The sequence below is a fragment of the Pygocentrus nattereri genome, chromosome 17 (genome assembly GCF_015220715.1).
Source record: "Pygocentrus nattereri isolate fPygNat1 chromosome 17, fPygNat1.pri, whole genome shotgun sequence".
NCBI classification, from domain to species: domain Eukaryota; kingdom Metazoa; phylum Chordata; class Actinopteri; order Characiformes; family Serrasalmidae; genus Pygocentrus; species Pygocentrus nattereri.
Window position 1 is genome coordinate 31,141,823 of NC_051227.1, and position 17,537 is coordinate 31,159,359.

General features: G+C 36.9%; 1 protein-coding gene across 2 annotated transcripts in view; it reads left to right on the plus strand.

Annotated features, from left to right (window-relative positions):
• Window positions 1-17,537, plus strand: part of pitpnm3 (PITPNM family member 3) — a 119,235-nt gene that overhangs the window by 84,238 nt on the left and 17,460 nt on the right. For both annotated transcript variants that reach the window (XM_017694926.2, XM_037546658.1), the window contains exons 9-12: window positions 5,069-5,223; window positions 5,543-5,713; window positions 16,541-16,747; window positions 17,139-17,287. In XM_017694926.2, coding sequence (XP_017550415.1) covers window positions 5,069-5,223; window positions 5,543-5,713; window positions 16,541-16,747; window positions 17,139-17,287 — 682 coding nt within the window. The remainder of the gene's footprint in view (window positions 1-5,068; window positions 5,224-5,542; window positions 5,714-16,540; window positions 16,748-17,138; window positions 17,288-17,537) is intronic.

The window sequence follows — 17,537 nt, forward strand, 5'->3', positions numbered from 1 at the left end:
ATATGAGTGTATACTATGGTTACCTTATAGCCAACATAACATGACAGAAATAATTATCATAACTGTATTGGTTGTCATAGCATGAGGTTTTACATTGATCATTGCCATGTATTGTTACATTCATGAAAGTATATTTTTGAGTCTGAAATGTCATCGACATCAACATTGTCAACAAGTAGGTTCCACAAAAAGGAAAATTACGCCACTAGCAATGACTGATAGTGAACTTCCCTGCACAATTTGAAGTTGCCTTTGAACTGAAATATTTCAGGCCCTATAGTTATGAATCTCACTGTAAAATGTCTAAATACCCTTTTTAGTCCATTTTGTATGGAACTACAAAGAAAACTGAAATGCAGCTTGGGACAGACAAATAAATGATCAGAACCTAACCCAATAATATCTGTCTGCAGAGCTGCAGAGCCACAGTTTCACAACAGCAGTTTCACTCCAGCAGGTTCAGGCCAGTGGCATTTAGCACATGTGCTGACATTTGTTTTGTTTTTCCTTAGCGAGATTAATGCTAATCAACATTTCAATTGTTTTATATGGGTTTCCTAAACATTTGTAATAAATTTGAGTTGGACTGTTTTATTTTAAGCTTTAGGCTAAAACGAGCTTTGGTTTGAATGCATATAGAAATTCAGAGGGTAATTATTACATGAACTACAGTTTATGTGTAGCTTATGTGGCCTAGATAAACTACTGGAATTATGTAGACATAATAGCTCAATTAATTTGCAAATACTACAGAGGCTTTATGTATACACATAAAGGAATAAAACTTTACCTCAAGCAGGCTTAAATTTAGCTTTAGGCTAAAATAAACTTTAGTTTTTGAATGTATCCCTGTTGAAAAAATCCATAGAAGCCACTGAGTGTTTGTTTCTGATGGTTTTGTAATGTGTTTTGGCTTATGGTTTAACTGGTTACCAGTGGTTTATTTGTATATTGGTAACGGTATCCCTTCCTGAAGGGTGATATGGCGACAGATACAACCAGCACAAACAGTTGCTTTTTATCAGAGACATAATAAATAAAGAGACCAGCTACTGGTTGAAATACAAATGGGACGTTCATAACACTCAACTTTGCTATGAGGACTTTGCTTACATGGCACAATTGCGCTGACCTTCATTTGTGAAACATATGTAAATTATTTATACATTCACAGATGATATGCTGTAGTTGCTAAAGTAATTCATCTTTGAAAGCTGCCTTTGCCATTGGGTCAGTGTCACTATGTGAAATCACTTGGGTATTATCAATGTCTTGCCTTGCCTAAACATAGGCAGGACAACAACACAAGACACAGAGGGTTTCTGTAATTAAGCCCCCATCCAGCTTGTTTGAACCTTCCATTCCCCTTGATAAATGTTTAACTTCTGCTAATGAGGAAACTAGAAAGATATATAAAGTATTTGTAAACTGCTTTTTATAAAGTAAATACTTGGATTAGATGTGGCACTTAATATGGTAAACAACTGAGCTTAGCAAATCTGTTGGTTAATGAAATGTATTCTTTGGCTTTCTTAGCTGATGTTGCCTTTTTAACATAAGCTCTATAAATGGATATGTTTAACTTTGCGCTTTCACTGATTTACCAGCGCTTTGTTTGGAGAGCAAAATTTCAAAGATCTCATTTCCACAGTTTTGCTTGCTGTGGATGATGAATAGGGATGTTTTCTATTAAGAATGACCAGATGATATAAAGGACGAAAGAAGGATCTGCTGACGCTCACAAATAAAGGTTAATGGCTCTGCAATGAATGGGCTTGTCCAGTGCAGGCGAGCTTCATGTACCTTTGACCATTCCCCACTGTATGGCTGTATGGACCTTTGTGTCTGATGGCTTATTTGTAATTTTCCTTGTTGTTCAAGTAAGATGCTCACCTCAGACATCCTCGATATGATTGTACACAGTCCAAGCTTCAACTGTATGAAACTTTTCAATAGATTCTGATATGTCTCATATACCATATGTAAATATGTAAATAGATATACTTTTCTATCTATCTATCTATCTATCTATCTATCTATCTATCTATCTATCTATCTATCTATCTGGTGGTTTTTGAAAGTGCTGTAAATCAGTTATGTCTGTTGAATAAATTAGCTACACCTTGTGCCATAACAAGCAGCATTTTCTAATATCTTGTTTGATGTACCAATATTGTTCTGTGATCTATTCCACAAATCATTTGTATACATTTGTTTTCATATATTAAGTTTGCTAGCGTGTTAGCTAGCTAGCCAACTTTAGTTTGTGTTCTAGCTAGAAATCCTCTCCCTCATTGAGCAGTAGACAGAGCAATACTTACTTACTAGGTTTTTGTCTCATTTTACCAGTGATTTAAAATATATTTTTGAAAGACATAAGGTAATTTAACCTTCAGTTTCAAGTTTTTAGGTCTCTCCCCATTCAAAGCAATAGTCTTCTCTTGTATGGCTGGAAATAACTGCCCAGTAGCAGTGCAAAGATGGCTGTCAAATAAATCGACTTTCCTATAAGGACAAAGCTGTGCTGCGCATACTGCGCAAATGACATTTGTTGCTGTTGTTGTTGTTGTTTGTTGGTTTACGGTGTGTGTATGTGTTGTTGGTATTATTTCATGTTGAGCTTGAGGTGTTATAATGGGGGGATTTATTTGCCTACAGAAATAATGGCCTTTCCCACGTCTCCTTCTATGCCACAGTGTATAAAAACATATATAGAATACATTTAGAATACATACTGATTGATTGAAGACACATGGGAAGGGGAAAAAAACACTTTCCTGTATTTTTTACTTAATTCCCACTGTGACTTGCTGTTTGGCAGTTTTCTTAGATTTTCTGTTAATATGTTTTGTGGCAAATTTGCTCATTATTTAAATTAAGTTCTGAAAGTCTGAACCTTTTCTTTGTCCTCATGTGCTTCAGTCCAGTCATGGTCCCACAATCCAAAGACCACTGCAAAACCTATCACACACAAACATGTCCACTACTCAGGGGATTATTAATTTTATAATTTCTTCAAAAGAGCCTAGTAACACTTTTTAATAATTGACTCATCTTTTTGGTTTGTCAGTCTACTCAGGCTTTAGCAGACCTCAAAAACACTGAGATGACCTGAGACCTGAGATAACTGATCATAAGGCTTTAGCAGGAACTTCAGTGTAAAGAAGCCATTAATTGAGGCGGTGCATTGATGGTTTTTCTTTTGAAGATTTATTTTTATTTTAATTTACTCTAAAATGATTTGAACGATAACTGTATTGTGAATACTTCCTTTGCAGAATGTAGCTTAGACTGAATTGAGATACTTGATTTCTGTATTCTGAATATGTGTTCATAATACTTGTATTCCATTGCTCGCCAACCCTGCTTACAACAATGTCCATTTAAAACACAACACCATCACTGCAGGTCAAGCATTCCCTGAGAAACCTCACTATAATCAGGGACTGACTATATTTCTGGTTTGAAGATGATTTAAGGAATCTTCAAGTTAACATGTCCTGTCCCATACTCACTATTTACCAGCTGCGAAACAGCAAGGAAGTCAACATTCCTATCGATCATATATGGCCTTGTAGCTTGCTAATGAAATATAGCTGTGCTACTCAAAGAAACCTATAGACAAAAAAGTAGTCATTGTTGGAGTCAGAGTGTGTTGGAATGAACACCACAGGTTCAACCACTCACTGTGTGTTTTGTTGTAAGGAATTTCAGGCTGTTTTACTGTTATACAGAATCCAGTTGTTTAATACAACATAATCTCATTCAGGTATTAAGATGTCATTGTGTATAAAAGATCTTTCCAAAAGTAAAAATTTAGATTTTTCAGCATAGAAAAAGCAGTCAGAGTCTGTTGTTGTTAATCAATATATCTGTTTTCACACTGGCAAATCGTTACACTTCAGCATCTGCTTCCATTTCAAAGTACTTCTGCTCTACTGCTGCCCGAGGTGTACTTCACAAGTGTTGTTAGGTGCTCTCAGATGACTTCTCCGTATGAAATGATAAATAATGGCATCATTGTGGCATGTGGAGAAACTGGGAAAATGTCTTGCTTTAGTTCTACATTTTAGGACCCTGGCCTGAGTAAAAGATTTGAGAATTATTTACGGTTCTAAAAGTGTACTTTGGTATTTTTTGGGTAGTTTTAAAAGACTTGTTAAATGATTAAAATAATTCATCACAACTAATCACATTCCTTCCCCTGCCGGGTGACCGGGGTCCTCTCTGTGTGGCGACCTGTCTAGGGTGTATCCTGCCTTTTGCCCGAAGACTGAATGATGATTGGATTTGAAGTTTTTTTTTAAATTTATTTAAAAAGCAGTGCATTTTGTTATAGCTACATGAGTGGGCATTAGAATGTATTTCAATAAATTAGCATGATTTTCATCATCATCAGTCTGAACGTGAAAATCAAGGAATTTCCATTGAGTGAACGTAATTTCACGTCTAGTGAGAGCAGCAGTGGCTGCATGTTCCAGTCTGAGGTCCTCTGCAATTCAAGCCACTTGTTCATATAGCTCACATATTCATGTTACAGTGGAGGCTCTCAAGGGAAATTGTAGTTTTCCACTTTGCTGTTGCCTTTGTCTGCTGCTTGTTTAATTTATCCTTAGGTCTCCCACAATGTTTATCATAGCATCATACAGTGTATGCAGCTTGGCTGTAGCCTGCACTGCTGATGGTTCATGATGTCTTTGTGGCCTTAAAAGAAATTGTGGCATTAATCATTATTGTGTTGATTCAATTAACTTGTGTTGTAATATGAAAAATTAAATATCAAAGTGATGCTTATGCTTAAATGGACTGCAAATGCCCATGCCTCTCTTGAAAATTAAATTGAAATGTTTCAATGTGCAAAATAATTCATTCTGGCAGATTATTTGTGCACAGTTTATCAAAATAAAATTACAAATTATGTATAGAGTTTTTATTTTATTAGTTGAATTTGAGTTTAACAAGTGGCATAAAATTTTCCCCATCCAGTCTTCCCATGAAGCTGATTAATTCTTTATAAACCTGGTTAGGCCTCAAACTTATTCATGTATTTATGTCTTTGTGTATGTAGTCTGATACAGGATGGAGTAGACCTGAGGTCAACAGGCAGCAGTCCAATTTTAAATCCAGGCCGTTTTGATTTCGAGGTTTCCGAATGTTTCCTGTTAGGCTGCCCGCTTGGACTGGTGTTAGCCATGAGACGGACTGTGCTTCCTTCTGTACAGGGTGAGAGTCTTACAGCAAAGCATACTCACACACACATACACAGGCACAAGCATGGATGTTCTCTAGCACATTTTTCTTGACACATTGTCCTCTGGATGTGCTGTAAGTTTCCACCTGGCAAGCAGGCCAATTATTTTCAAATTGCCTCTTACTTGCAGTGCAGCAGAGTCAGCTGCAGTGGTGTCACCACAGTAGCCTTCAGTAGCACAGAATCTTCCACCTCTGTCATCTATAGAAAACAATCTATTTATTATGACGCCTGTACTCTGTGTGCACATTCTGACTCATATCCTCATTTCTGCTGGCTTCTTCACTGCAGTGACTCAGCTGCGGCCTGCCTGTTCTCAGATATTCAACCTGTTCTACCCTTCCGATCCATCGGCCTCAAGACTGGAGCCTCTCTTGCACTCTTGCTTCCACCGGCTGCCTCCATTCCCTGTGCCGCGTTACCAACGTTACCCACTTGGTGATGGGCGCTCCAACCTTATTGGTGAGCATGAAATTACGCATAAATCTAAAAGAATCTCCATATTGTACAATTCCTAATTTATTCTATTTACTTCAGTACTCCATTTACTCCATTCCTCAGCACAGTGGGCATCACTTAGCTGACGAAACAGAATTAGCAGTTAGCGTTCTCCTCCACATATGCTGTCCAATCATGTCCAGTGAAGCGTCAGCGACAGTTTGAAAAAGATGGGGTGGCACTTCACGTGACTTGCAGGAAGGACATGCTAACTTTCACCCTTCCAGCCTGGTAGTGTCATGTAATGGGAGAGATCCAGCTAGCGAGTGGCATCAGAAATGACCAAATTATGGATGAAACTGGGTAAAAGTTAATCAAATTAATAAATAAATAAAATGTGGATGTCTTTTCAACTTGCAAAAGGTTCTTCACAGTCATATAGTGAACAACCACCAGTTAGCATTATGCAAATTACATCATTATTTAAAGGTGGATTCCATTTATTTTTAGCCATATTAGCATATTTGGTTCAACTACTTGAACATTATGATTCACATTATGCAAATCACATCATACTAATTGGTGGTACTAGCCTCTAAGCATTATTAGCCATGTTAGCATATTCTATGATTGAGCCACTCTTTTTAAGAACCATCCATTTTAACCTAATCATTCTTGGAGAACCCAAAGTAATTCTTCTATGGCGTCGCTCCAAGGAACTCTTTTCGAACACAAGCTGTGGTCATCAGTTCAGTGTATTTTTCAAAATGTCTGAGCCCATTTTTCCTTTTGTGTGCAAACAGGCCTAGTTACACACATATATGCAATAACTTTCTTTGGACAGAGCTTTCTTGTTATGATGTGCTGAAACAAAGAGTGTCAAAACACAGCACTCCACCCACTTACTCGCCATACATACACACCTGACCAGTAATAACACACAGCCACACATACACACCGTGGCCGTGGTCATTTGGCTTAATATAGGCTGTTTTCTTATAAAGAGCTCTGGAGAAAAGAACCATTTCTACATTCTACAAAGCCTGCATTTTGAATCTAATTACAGTTCACCCCCTCCTGTCTTTTCCTGACTCCCCTGCTCTCCCTCAGGATCAGAGCTAACCTGAGCGTCTCCACACCTCACACGCTCTCTTTGTATCAGTCTAGCCACAGTAATCCCCAGAGCAGCAGGCTGCCTTTCTCCATAATGAGACGCTGGTTTATTTAGAGAACATTATAGCCTAGTTTTGGGACACAGACACGTATTTAACCAACTTGTCTCCACTTCTGCTTTGCCCTATCTTTTAAACTAGGCTCCCAGAAAGAGAAAATAATAACTAGGGCAGTTTTTTCTGTGCTTTTGGTGTGTTGAGCACAAAATCTCATAGGAGAAAGTTTTCTTTTTAAAGAAAGGCATCTGAAGAAACATAATAACCTATTTATCAAAAGTTAAGCGAAAGAAGTCTTAGGAAGAATATATCACTGTCGTTTCAAAGCCTCATAACTTTATAGGTGAAGGAAAATTACTGTATTTTGTACAATAAAGTCAGCATGAATCTAAAAGCATACCACATTACCCTTCCATACTCTGACATTTCTGAATTAAACATTTCAGGAGAGCTTCTGAGCTAGTTCAGCATTTTGCTTGATAATAGTTGGTGGGGGGGAGAGGGGAAGCATGAGGTTATTGGTTAATCTCATTATTCCCTGCCGACTGTTGCAAGTTTACATAATCAAAACACAGAAAACAATTATGAGGAAAAAAAAAGAAATTTTGATGGAAGATCATGGAAATACAAGAATTAGGAACATGAACTCAGTAGGTGAAAAAGTCCATTTTGATTTCAGGTTAATTTTTTTGGGACAAGATTTTCTTCATTTTGGACCTTTCGTAGTAGTCCCTCCATCATGAAATGTTCACACAATGCTAAGGTTTTCTAAATGTGTTGAAAAATGAAAGTTATAGTGTTCTGATCTGGCAGCAGCAATATAACGTATATGGCCACTTTCATAACAAAACCTCAGATCTCTGAAATGGTCAGATGAATCATTAATGTAACAAGATAATCACTAGTGATTGTGGACCAGTTCTGTTGGTCTATTCCACAAGAAATGTTCACGCAATGTAAGGGTAGCTGACATTTACTGACAGTTTAATGTAAATTTTAGTGTACAGTTTCTGTTTTTGCTGAGTTTAACATACTGGAAAAAATTTAAAATTAAATTTTTTTTCAGGATGTTAAATTTAGCAAATAAACATTAATCTTGCATTTATGTGTTCAGAGGTGTGTTCCCTATAGAGGATGTCTTAACTTATCTTCTCTTATAAAATCAATAAAACAGGTAATATCACCAAGAGGCGGCCAAACTTCAGCATATGACTGCATATCATATCATGAATTGATTCAAAGTCGTAGAAAACACATCCCAGACTTTTAACTGGCTTCAACTTTAGACTAAAATCCTTGCTTTGAATGACTCTAAATCTTCTTCTTCATTTTTATTTTATTAAAACAAGTGATTTAACATTCCATTTTGCACTATCAATATAATACTACCACTTCTAAATGTTTCACTAGTGACATTTTTAGCTAATTTAACTCTACAATGCCAGCCATGATATGTACATATACAGACACCGCTTTGAACAGTTGAACATGCTTAAAATGACAGAAGTTTTTATTAAAACACAAAAACATTTGCTTAATTACAGAAACTGTGTGTTTCTTAATGTTACACACTGACTTTGGGACACATTTACTTAAAAACAATGAGCTCTAACTGCTCATTATGTGACAGCAAGGATAGCAAGGAGGAGCCTTATTTTAGCCACTTCCTGCCTAAAACTCTTTGTGTTTTAGTAGTGACATTAAAATTTGGGACATTTTTTAACAATTTTTTTTTATTTAAAAATTAAACTATGATAAACATGTGTCTTTCAATTTCACTTAAAATATATTTTAAAAACAATCAATTAATGCATGTAAAAAATCAATTAATGCATGTAAATCATCATTGCTTTTTTAGATCATAACATATAAAAATATCTGAGGTCTGAACATTTAATGTTTTTTCATTGTTTTTTTTTTTGTTCACTCTGGGATTGCAGTTTCACCTAATTCAACAGACTGGGTCATCTATGTGGACTTTTTGTCCAAACAGTCTTGTTTTTATTTTCACCTTATTTTTACTTCACCTGAAAATCAATTTTAATGTGCATGGTCTCTGACAGGAAACTCTGTTCATACAATATTAGTGTAGTTGTGTGTAGTGGGATTTGGCCATCATTAAAACTGTGATCTCATGTCACAGCAACAGTCATCCATAGAGAAAAGGATGACTCACAGCCTCTGAGGAAATAAATAAATAATTTTTTTTTTAAAAGATTTTTAATTATGTGACTTCACTCCACTGACCATAAGAAGCAGTTGTCAAGATATTTGGCAGAGAGAGAGATATAAAAGGATAGATACAAACACATACTCATAAACACACACACATACCCAAACACACACACACACACACACTTATGTCCACTGGTTGGTTTAATGCAGTAATTAATTACTGTAGCCACATGGAGTGGCTCTGGAGCGGCCTCCCATGTGTAAGGTAGTTCCATCATTACAGTCATCACAGATCCGCTCTGCAGGCCTTTTAATGTGATTAATGTATCTAATATCCAGGAATAGCCAAGCTGTTTGCTTGTTTATGGGTTTTCTGGGCACTTGCATTGACTTCATTTGTGGACTGATTGAAAATCTGAGCCATTCATTCCACAGACCAGAATTATAGCGCAAGGCTGGAAACTATGGCCCTTGTAGACAGCCACTGTAGAGCTATTTTTCTCATTTATTTTCTTTATTCTTTTGTTTTTTATCGTCTCTTGGGCCCAGAGCTCATATTCCCTCTCTCTTGCCTGTCAGAAATCTCTCAGCTTGCGTTCAGCTGCTCTGTGGAGCTTTATGTGCCCTGTCTGGCCTACATATCTTCTCTTCAAACCAATCTTTTCAAGGTCCTCCGAAAGTCCTCTATCTAGACAGCGCCTGGCAAGACCACACCTGTATTTCTTACTGTATATGACCCGTTCATTTTTGTTCTGATTACCTCCCAGGGGTGTTTCATCTGAGTGGATTATTTCATACGGAGAAACAGGCTGCATGTTGGTCTCTAGGCTCTCTCTCCAGTGTTCAAAGACAGGCCATGTCTTGCTTCTGGCTGACTGGCTGTCTCTTTGCTGGCATCTGTCTCTGCCTTTCTCTCTATCTCGCTCTTGTCTCTCCCATCTCTCTTTCTCTGTTTCTGTCAGTCATTGTTACACAGACAGGCCAGAAAAAAGGATGTTTTGTACAAACGTGTCTTTGCTTGTGTGTATTTGTCGGCAGGTCAATAAATCAGCATTTATGTCTGTTTAAATATAAATGTAATGGTTTGATGAATCATTCTGACAATAGTGTTTGATGTTGCTTAGTAGTTGTTCTGGATCCATAACATATTAAGCAGTAGATTAAACACTTGTAGAGCCTAATAATGTAATAACTTCCCAGTAATGCAATAACACACAGAATCGTAATATTATTGTGCACTTCTTATTATTACATTTTTTAATGGATGATATAATAGTTTGTCTATTTAATGTAATGCCATGCCATTATCTGCATCTGCTCTTAAAAGGATTATATATTAGGAGACATTTAAAAGCATCTGCTCTTAGAAGTATTATATAGTAGGAGACATTTAAAGGCATCTGCTCTTAAAAGTATTATATAGTAGGAGACATTTAAAGGCATCTGCTCTTAAAAGTATTATATAGTAGGAGACATTTAAAGGCATCTGCTCTTAAAAGTATTATATAGTAGGAGACATTTAAAGGCATCTGCTCTTAAAAGTATTATATAGTAGGAGACATTTAAAAGCATCTGCTCTTAAAAGTATTATATCAGTTATTTTGGAAAAATATCCAGTAATGTAATACTGTATTATATGTTGTCAGTCTGAAATGTAATTTCAATTCTACACTTCTACAATTTAATACGACCTTACGTCATCAATGAATTATTATTATATTATCAATTTAAACATTGTATTACTTTATTGGGCAAGGTTTTACATTAATTGGTTTTGACCAAGTATTATTATTTTTCTGAGCACTATTACATTATTGGGAAATTCTTACAATAATGGGTTCTACAAACATCTTTATCACCCATAGTCTTCATGAGCCTACTAACTTATACACCAACAAAATGAAATGATTAAAGTATGTACAAATGTATGACAGCATGGAGCAGCAATTTTAAAATTGACTTTGCCCACAACTGATTTAACAAACCATTTTTATTGACATCAAATGTTCTATTTTATTGCGATGTGAATGATGTGAATGAACACAAATGTGAAATATGACATCTTTTTATTGCATTAAAAGTATACACACCAGATGCAATGCTATTTTTTAGTTTGTATTGTTCACTCCACAACAAAAACAAACAAATGGACTGTTCTCTGTGTCTTCAAGTGCCGAAAGATAAAGACAAATGGTAAAATTGTGTAGGCTACTTTCCATTTAAGACAAGCAAAAGAAGCACAAAAGGTTTCACCACCTCATTCAGGAGCTGGAATTTTATGAGAGCTTTAGCTATTTAGCAAATAGCTCTGTTGTCTGTAGCCCAGTTTGAGCCCCATTTGTGCTGATTTTGGAAATGCTAACACCGTCCATGACAAAGCAGAGGACAAATAAATCCTTTCAATGTTAATTCCATTTTCAGCTAATCCATCATCTTCGCTGTTGCCATGGCGACACCAGAGACCACAGTGAACGGTCACTTAGTTTATATTGCCTGCAGAAGTTTACAAAAATAATCTCTTTCCAAAAAATGCTGTTTGGTGTGTGAGATATCATCAACTACACAACTGTTCAGATGTATTTATAGACATCCAAATAAATCAGTCCGGCCTTTATTCTAATATGTTAAATGGAAAACTTCTTGATGTTCTTTATTTGGTCTCTTACTTTGGCTAGTTTTGAATTATCATTCATTTCATTAAGCTTTGAGAGGTATCCGTGTATAAAACTTTGTTGAATATGATTATAGAGTTTCAATAAAACTCTGCAATATTATCACAAGAAAGAAAACAGCTTGGACCTCTAATTAAGGATTAGTTCGTTTTGCACTTTTGCTGCACGCATTTAGTTAAAGCCCTGTTCTGTGTTAATAAACATGTTACTTCTCATTCTCCATTCCATTATTGCATTTTTATGTATCATGTTAGTCTTACGTCCAAACCTTTGGACTACAGTGTATCTGACAGTAATGATTAATAATGGTCTTCATGAGCTTTGCTTCCACACACAATGCATATTAAAGAGCAGAATAAACACATTCACCTCTTGTATTCTTGATAAGGCCTGTAACTAATGTGCTAATGAAATGTAGCGATCACTCTCTCAGGACATGTCTCATGTCTGTGTAAAGAGCGGTGCGATTCAGTCCTTGTTAGATATTAGCCTAGGATGATTCCTGATCACGCACCTGAAATGTGTTGTGCTGCATTTGTATTCTGCTACTGCTCTTTAGTGACAGGAGAAATTAGACAGAGCTGTGCTGTCTCCCGCGCCTGGCAAAAAAAATACGTTTGCAGAAAAGGTTGGGCTCCGAGAGCAAAGAGGTTAACCCAGCAAAACTGTGCATGGTGGGCAAACCAGCCCAGTGGGTGCCTGCAGTAGGTTTTTGCAGCATGTGGCTGCACTGTGGCATATGCATAAGAGTGACATTCTATGCACGCTTTGTTCCTGCTGTTCAGAGATAGCAGCAGAGCTGGAAAAAGCAATACAAATTCAGGGCCTGTGTCTGATGAACTGCTGTGATAGGGCTATTTGTGTTTAGAAATCGCACGCACAGCCACCCTGTTTTTTTTACATCCTCTCCATCCTTCCTGCTCTCTGAACCTCACCTCTCCAAAACAGGGTGGCTGATATGGCAAAAAACATAGCATCATGATACTCACACCAGCAAATCACTCATTTAAATGGATCACTTTTGTTGTTGTTTTTTGCCTGATATTTACAGAAATAAACTACTGGAGTTCTTAAACTTTCCAAGTGGTCACTTGCATAAAACATAAAATGTTGGCTAAAACTTTTCCCATTCACCTTAAATGATCTGCATAAAATCTCTTCAGGGAAATGTACTATGAAACATTTTTGTGCTAAAATTAAAAGGAAGTAGCATTACTGAGGCATAAAAAAGCATGCTAAAGCTTGGTGTCTGTGAGCTGTAAATAATTAGCCTGAAATAATTTGTAGTGTTGGGGCGGATTTTGTGGGAGTTTTTTAGACCACACCATGCATTTTTATATAATGAATATTAATGTCACATGCACAGGCTCAAAAGAAGGTCTTGTTCAATTTTTAGGTCTCAAATGCAAAATCATCATTATACTGGTGAAGATATGATGACAGTAGTAGATAATTTACTTACATCCTCCAAAGACAAGTTGCTCATGAAGCTTTCACTGAACACAACCAACATTACAAAATATTCCTCCGTACACTGCGTGCAGTTATACATTTTCACCAGAGAGGTCTCCAATTCCAAAATTCCAAATAAGTTACATAGATTTCGAAAAATATGTAATAGTTTTTGACCCTGAGAAGGTCTAAGTTGCTTTGGATCATGCACACGTGTCAGAGGAGGGTCAAGTGGGGGAGGGGATGGCAATATAATCCTACTTTTATCAAGAAAATACCATGATGGTTATTTTTTTTAATAGCATGATGGGTTTTATTTAATAGTAATAACCTAAAATATTACAGATTTGCTTGTAGCACAACGTAAAGTCAAGTGATAGCAACAGTAGCCACATGTAACCTTAATGTTATCATGAACATAAGTAGAGAAAGTATTATATTAGAATGATACTTAATTTATTTAAAACAGCCTTAATGTGGCACTCAATTGCAATGCAAATACACTGTATGAATGAAATATACACTATATGAATGAAATTACTGGGACACACCTCTTAATCATTGAATTCAGGTGTTTCATTCATTCACATTACCACAGATATATAAAATCAAGCCCCTAGCCATCTAAAGAGCTCACATATAGTGATGTCACACGCACAGTCTCAAAAGATGGTCTTGTTCAGTTTTTAGGTCTCACATGCCAAATCAAATTATACTGATGAATATGGATGAATTTTCACCACAGACGTCACCCATTCCCCACAACCTATATAGATTTAGAAAACACATAATTATAAATTGAGTTTTGACCCTGAGTTTAAGGGTAGATTTCTGACAGCTGCAAAATTGTAATGTATATGTACAGCTCACACCTAATACTAAGAATCTCTCAGTCAGGTTGCATTACTTGCAGTTTGATTTCCGAATAATAGACATTAGGATGTAATTTTGCACATTTCATTTGCTAAATGTTTCTTTAAAGAACGGTCCATTGAATGGTTCACTCAACCCTTTTAAAAGAACATATCCCAGCTGTGGTTACAGGCTTTTTATAATCAGTGTAAATTAGTTTTTTATGAAGTTATTCTAGAAGTATTGATGATACTTATGATATGTATAAAAAAGACGTATTGTGATCATATTTATCACAGTAACAATAACATCATTATATTTCCCACCCCATCCGCTGCCACTCACATTCCCCCACAGTAAAAGTCCACCGCTTCTTCTTTAGCCCCCTCGAACAGGCTCATGTCATGATCATCCAATGGCTTGCCACTCACAAATCCAATGGGCTGGCAAAAGAGAAGAGCCAGTTGTTGAAATGACACCAGACCAGAAAGGTGCATCTCTGCTACCTGTAGCAGCTGTGATTCACATTGGAACAGGTCACTGCACACACACAGAAACAGGCTGTGGCTGAAGCCGTTATATGGCCTTGTCTAATGGGATGTTTTCCACATAGTCGCCCAGTGTAATGAAAACACATTCGATTGAACTCTATCTGGAATAGCAGGCTGTGTGGAAGACACATTGCTATAAAGGGAGAGATTAGCTATGGTTAATTTATGAGAGTTGAAAAGGTGAGTGCTTGATTTACATTATGAACATTTAGCTCTTCTCCACAGACACGAAGAGCTAGGTGCCTCAGCCATGTTTGGAATAAGTGGAAGAAAACCTTAGTTTATGTTTATTTACTAACACACTAAAACTGTTCCATTTTCTGTCATGGAGCAAATGTATTCTTTTTGTGACTCAGCTTGAGTATAGGGTTCTATAACACATCACCCCTCTCACACACACACATGGTAAGTATATGAGTAAGTGGATACTTAGAAATGAAGGTCAATTGAATAATGTCATTTTGTCTATTTATAGTTGAATGAGTAGCTGTTCACTTTAGAGTTAGAAAAACAACTCTTTACAGCAGTTAGTCATCACTGTGTCTCAATAAAAAAGCAGTCAAATCTACAAATAGTAAAAGAAACAAAATACACAGTGGACAATGGAGAACTCGCTCTGTTCCAGCAGTAAGACTGGTAGTATGTTGTTGATATACCAGTATCAGGCTGATGTCAGCAGATAATGCTGAATAGAATATACGTGGGTAATAAATCATCTGATCTGAAGGCCTGAGTGATGGGACTATGGAATTAAATATTTTTAAGGAAGAGCATTGCTTGAGAACTAATGTAATTTTCAATAGTTTGCTAAATGCTATCAAATTATATGTAAATATATTGTTTTATTGCCTTTTACTATTAAAACAATGGATTATTATGGGGCATTAATAAGCCATTAGGCTTGAGTAGATTAAATGTTTGACTGTCTTTGTTGTGCTTCCCACAGTATCTCATACTCTCTGAGGAAAATCCTCATCATTTTCTATACAGGTTAAAGTGTCCCGATGGTTGAGATAAGTTGCTTCATGGTTTCTAGCGGAGTTCTAGATTGCCTCCATCATAAAGATGGAAAACACCTCTTTTTTGGAACTCAGCCAGTCATACACATTTAGCAGTCCACAAAGCAGCAGGAGCTAGTGAATATGCTTTAACATTTTAGAATGATCGATGAAATAGTTTAGTGATGAAGTGTATTGAGATATTTAATATTGTTTAATATAATATTTTCAGAAGATTTCAATTAGACCAGTTAATACTTAAAGGTGTACAAGCTAAAGATTACTGGCCGAGGCCCCTTTGTTCCAGTGAAGAGAAATTTGAATGCTTCAGCATACCAAGACATTTTGGACAGTTGTATGCTTCTTGAGAACAATTTGAAACTGTGACTTTGTGGGAACAGTTTGGGGAAGGCCTTTTTCTCTTCCAGCATGACTCTGTCCCATTGCACAAAGCAAGACCATAAAGGGGGACCAACTCCATACTAATGCTTGTGGATTTAGAATGGGATGTCATAAAAGCTCTTGCAGGTTTAATGTGTAGGTGGCCCAATACTCCAATACTTTTGTCCATATAGTGTATATCTGCTAAATTGATTTATTTCTCTGTTTTGTTTGTTTGTATGAAATATAAATAAATTGTCAAAAGATGCATTTCAGGGTTTTTGGTGTTAGCTAGATATTTCTGGCTTGAGGGCAGTGTTCTTTGTTCATGTTGATCACAGTGCTTTCTAGAAGCCTTAAGTGAAATGCCTCAGTTGAAGTCGTTACTTATAAAGTTTTGTAGTTTTAATGCAAACAGATATTGGATCACTATTAGCCAGAAGGTTTCAGTGCCAGGAAATACAATTGGTATCATATCATAATTATTGATACATTCATACAGTGTGCTGCTCTGATGTGGATAAGTAACAAAGAAATAGAAAGTATCTACATTTCAGGAGCACTAATTTCACTAATGCATCATGTCACTATCTCCTTTCAGTTGATGACATACACAGCCACCCTGACGTGTTCCTGGATGGGAGTCCAGCTCCAGGGGCCGCTCCACCTCCATCCTCCCCAAAGGCGGATGAGGCAGAGAGAGCAGTGAAGCTGGTGGGCGGCGGGGGCCGCAAGGCCAGCCTGACCAGCATGGATAGCCAGTCATCTGGCTGCTGGGAAAGCAGGCTCAGCTGCACCATCACCAACAGTGAGTGGGCTGTTTCAGAAGGCACACTTTCCATTCTGCAAGTTAAACTCACCCACACGAGCTCAGCACCGCTCTATTCTATTAGTCATGTTCTTTCATCTGTGGAGTTAAACCCATTATACATCATCATTCTAGTCGAAATAAAACTTCTAGTGCTGTCTATATTCTGGCTGAACTGCATGTAAACCCAGTAAAACACATCTACGGCAGTCTTTATTACCTTAAAAGCTTTAATGTGCTGTCCATTAGCCCTAAGCAGAACAGCTTTAATGACACATTTGTTTGTGTCTGTCAAGAGCTGCCTATGCATAACTGTACTTCACCGGTGACTTTTTGTGGTGAGGAAAATTAGTTTTTATAGGTTTATTACTAAGGGGTGTGTGTATTTCAGTCTCCAGTAGCTGGTGGGGCTCCAAACGGCTGGACTATGCACTGTATTGTCCTGATGTCCTCACTGCCTTCCCCACTGTGGCTCTGCCTCACCTGTTCCATGCTTCTTACTGGGAGTCTACTGATGTCGTGGCCTTCTTGCTCAGACAGGTAATGCATAAGACTAAAGTGTCATTCAGATGGAATTAATTTTCCGTATGGGTGAGGGTAATATCATTGTACCTGAGGACATCTGTAATGTATGACCCATAACAAGATAAGAAATCTCAGTATAAATTACTGAGATGGGTTAAAGATGTGGCTAATCAATGTATACACAGACTTCACTCTAAAAAAGTTCCATACAAAATACATTTAGAAAATGTGTCAGAATATTTAATTAAATCATAATTTCATTTAT